Source organism: Pundamilia nyererei, unplaced genomic scaffold, assembly GCF_000239375.1.
Source record: "Pundamilia nyererei isolate P.nyererei 1_Seehausen unplaced genomic scaffold, PunNye1.0 scaffold00312, whole genome shotgun sequence".
Lineage (NCBI taxonomy): Eukaryota > Metazoa > Chordata > Actinopteri > Cichliformes > Cichlidae > Pundamilia > Pundamilia nyererei.
In genome coordinates, this window is record NW_005187713.1 from 160,493 (window position 1) to 162,645 (window position 2,153).

The 2,153-nt window shown below is 39.8% G+C and overlaps 1 protein-coding gene across 1 annotated transcript in view; it reads left to right on the plus strand.

Annotated features, from left to right (window-relative positions):
• Positions 1 to 1,514, plus strand: part of LOC102198672 (uncharacterized) — an 11,596-nt gene extending 10,082 nt beyond the window's left edge. Inside the window, exon 12 of the mRNA XM_005751464.1 lies at positions 956 to 1,514. Within this exon, the coding sequence (XP_005751521.1) occupies positions 956 to 1,435 (480 nt within the window). The 3' untranslated portion in view covers positions 1,436 to 1,514. The remainder of the gene's footprint in view (positions 1 to 955) is intronic.
• Positions 1,515 to 2,153: the final 639 nt, after the last annotated feature.

The window sequence follows — 2,153 nt, forward strand, 5'->3', positions numbered from 1 at the left end:
TTGTTACTGCTGTCTATGCCCCATGTTTGCCTTCCAAGTTCAGATCAGTCAGCCGTTCATTCAGTTATTCAGTCAGTCAGCCATCTCCTGTTTTCGTCATTCGTCCCTCACAATAAACACCCTGCATCTTCACCGTGAGTCCTGCGTTTGAGTCCTTTTCTCCACATCCACTCAGCAACCCCTGACACTGGGGTTGTTAGTCCTTTATGTAAAACCTGTAAGAGGTTGGTGAAGAGCTGGCAACATATAATTTATTTCTTAGCTCAAGAATTTGTCATGGGGCATAGGAGTGCATTGAATACTTTCAGTTTGCCACGTTTGAAAGGCTTCCATTTACTCAACATATAAAGAAAAATCTGTTAATCTGAATGTTTGGCTCGAGGTCGTTGAAGCATCATTTAGCACTGTGGTTAAACCACATCAACTACAGTGTTTACAGAAGCATTGACAGATCAGCTGCCTTGTTCCTGTTGATGCATAGTTTGAATTGAACTTTCATGATAACCATTTACCGGAGTGAATTCTCGAGAAAGAAACAAGAAACACATAAACAATCATTCTGTCAATGAGATGCTGTCATGCAGCATTATTTTCATTTTTCCATCGTACCTGACTGTCAGTTGACTGTGTGTTAAATAAAACACAATGAAACTGAAAAAAAAAATGCTGACAAAACAATGAGGAAGTGTTTTTAGGGAGACAAGAATGTGACAGAAGAGTTGTGGAAGGCCTTTAGAAAAAACATACCTACAGTACTATATTAATCATGTGACGTAACCTTGCATCTTTTTCTCTCTCAGAAATCAGAAAATAGTTTTTTTAAAAGTGCATCTCAGTACAATCAGTTTCAAGGACAAAAAAAGTCACTCAGCTAATCTACATTTAGAAATAAATTCTAGTGTTGGTATGGCTACAGCTGCTAATCTAAAATTTTCATCTCACGTATACCTGACAGGAAGGGATGGAGACACTCCAGCAGTGGGACTTTGAGAAGTATGCAGAGAGCATCGCAAAAAACCACTTAAACCAGGACGTCAAGCATGTAATCAAAGAGGGTGGTCGAGCCGGCAAAGCTCTGGTGGTCAACACAGACAGTCTGATCAATACTGTTCAAGTCCTGAATGTTGCTGGTGGTGCTGCCAAAGCTGCCCAGGTGATGAGTGTCACTACCGGAGTAATGTCAGGCCTCTTCCTGGCTCTTGATGTGTTTTTCCTGGCAAAGGACTCCATGGAACTGAAAAAGGGGGCAAAAACAGAGTTCGCTGTCAAGATCCGAGAAGTTTGCAAGGACCTACAGAATGGCCTGCTGGAGCTGAACAGAATCAAGGAACAGCTTCAGAAAACTATGGATGGGATAGAAGTGGAGGTAGAGGAGGTGGAGGATGAAGAGCAGTTGAAATCTGATCTGAAGAAACTCACTGACCTTGAAGACTGAAGGGCAGTGTTTAGAAAACAAAACAAGGTCCTCATTGTCTTGTGTTGATACCAAAAATAAAGTTTAAGCAGAAATTGCCGATAAATAGTTCTCAGTAGTTTCTTATATTAATATATTGTCATTGTTTGTTTTAAAGTCAATTTTAATTAAATGTATTACATTTATTGCTGGTTTGCTGCATAGGTGAGTTGATCTGACTTACACTCCGCAATACTTTTATCAGTGGACAAGGTGAGATGACCTTTTACTCAAACGGGTGGGGTCAAAGGCCAGAAATAAAAGAATGTTAAAGGTCGAGTCTGCCTATCTCATTCCTAAAGTTATAGTCATGAATTCCTAGTCTATCTCAGTTTTTCATCTGTCCAGGAGTTAGGGTGCTCCTAGCCATCAATCTTATGCTGACATGTGGCACATGCATGCTGAAGAAACACAGTTTAAATGACAGCCTTTGAGTCCGTACAGTGAGGGTTTCATATTACTTGGTTTTACTTTGGGGATCTTTGCAGGGTGCTGTTCCACCTTCAGATGGGTTTTGAGTGATCAGCTTTTATCTTACATGATGAAATGATGATAATAACTTTATTTGTGTAGCACTTTTTAAAGTGCTTCACAGTTTAAATAAAATCCACACATAAGTCGATAAGTACACATGTGAAAACAGAAACACATAAACAGACACATAAGGAACCACATGGTCAGACATTCATTCTAACACACA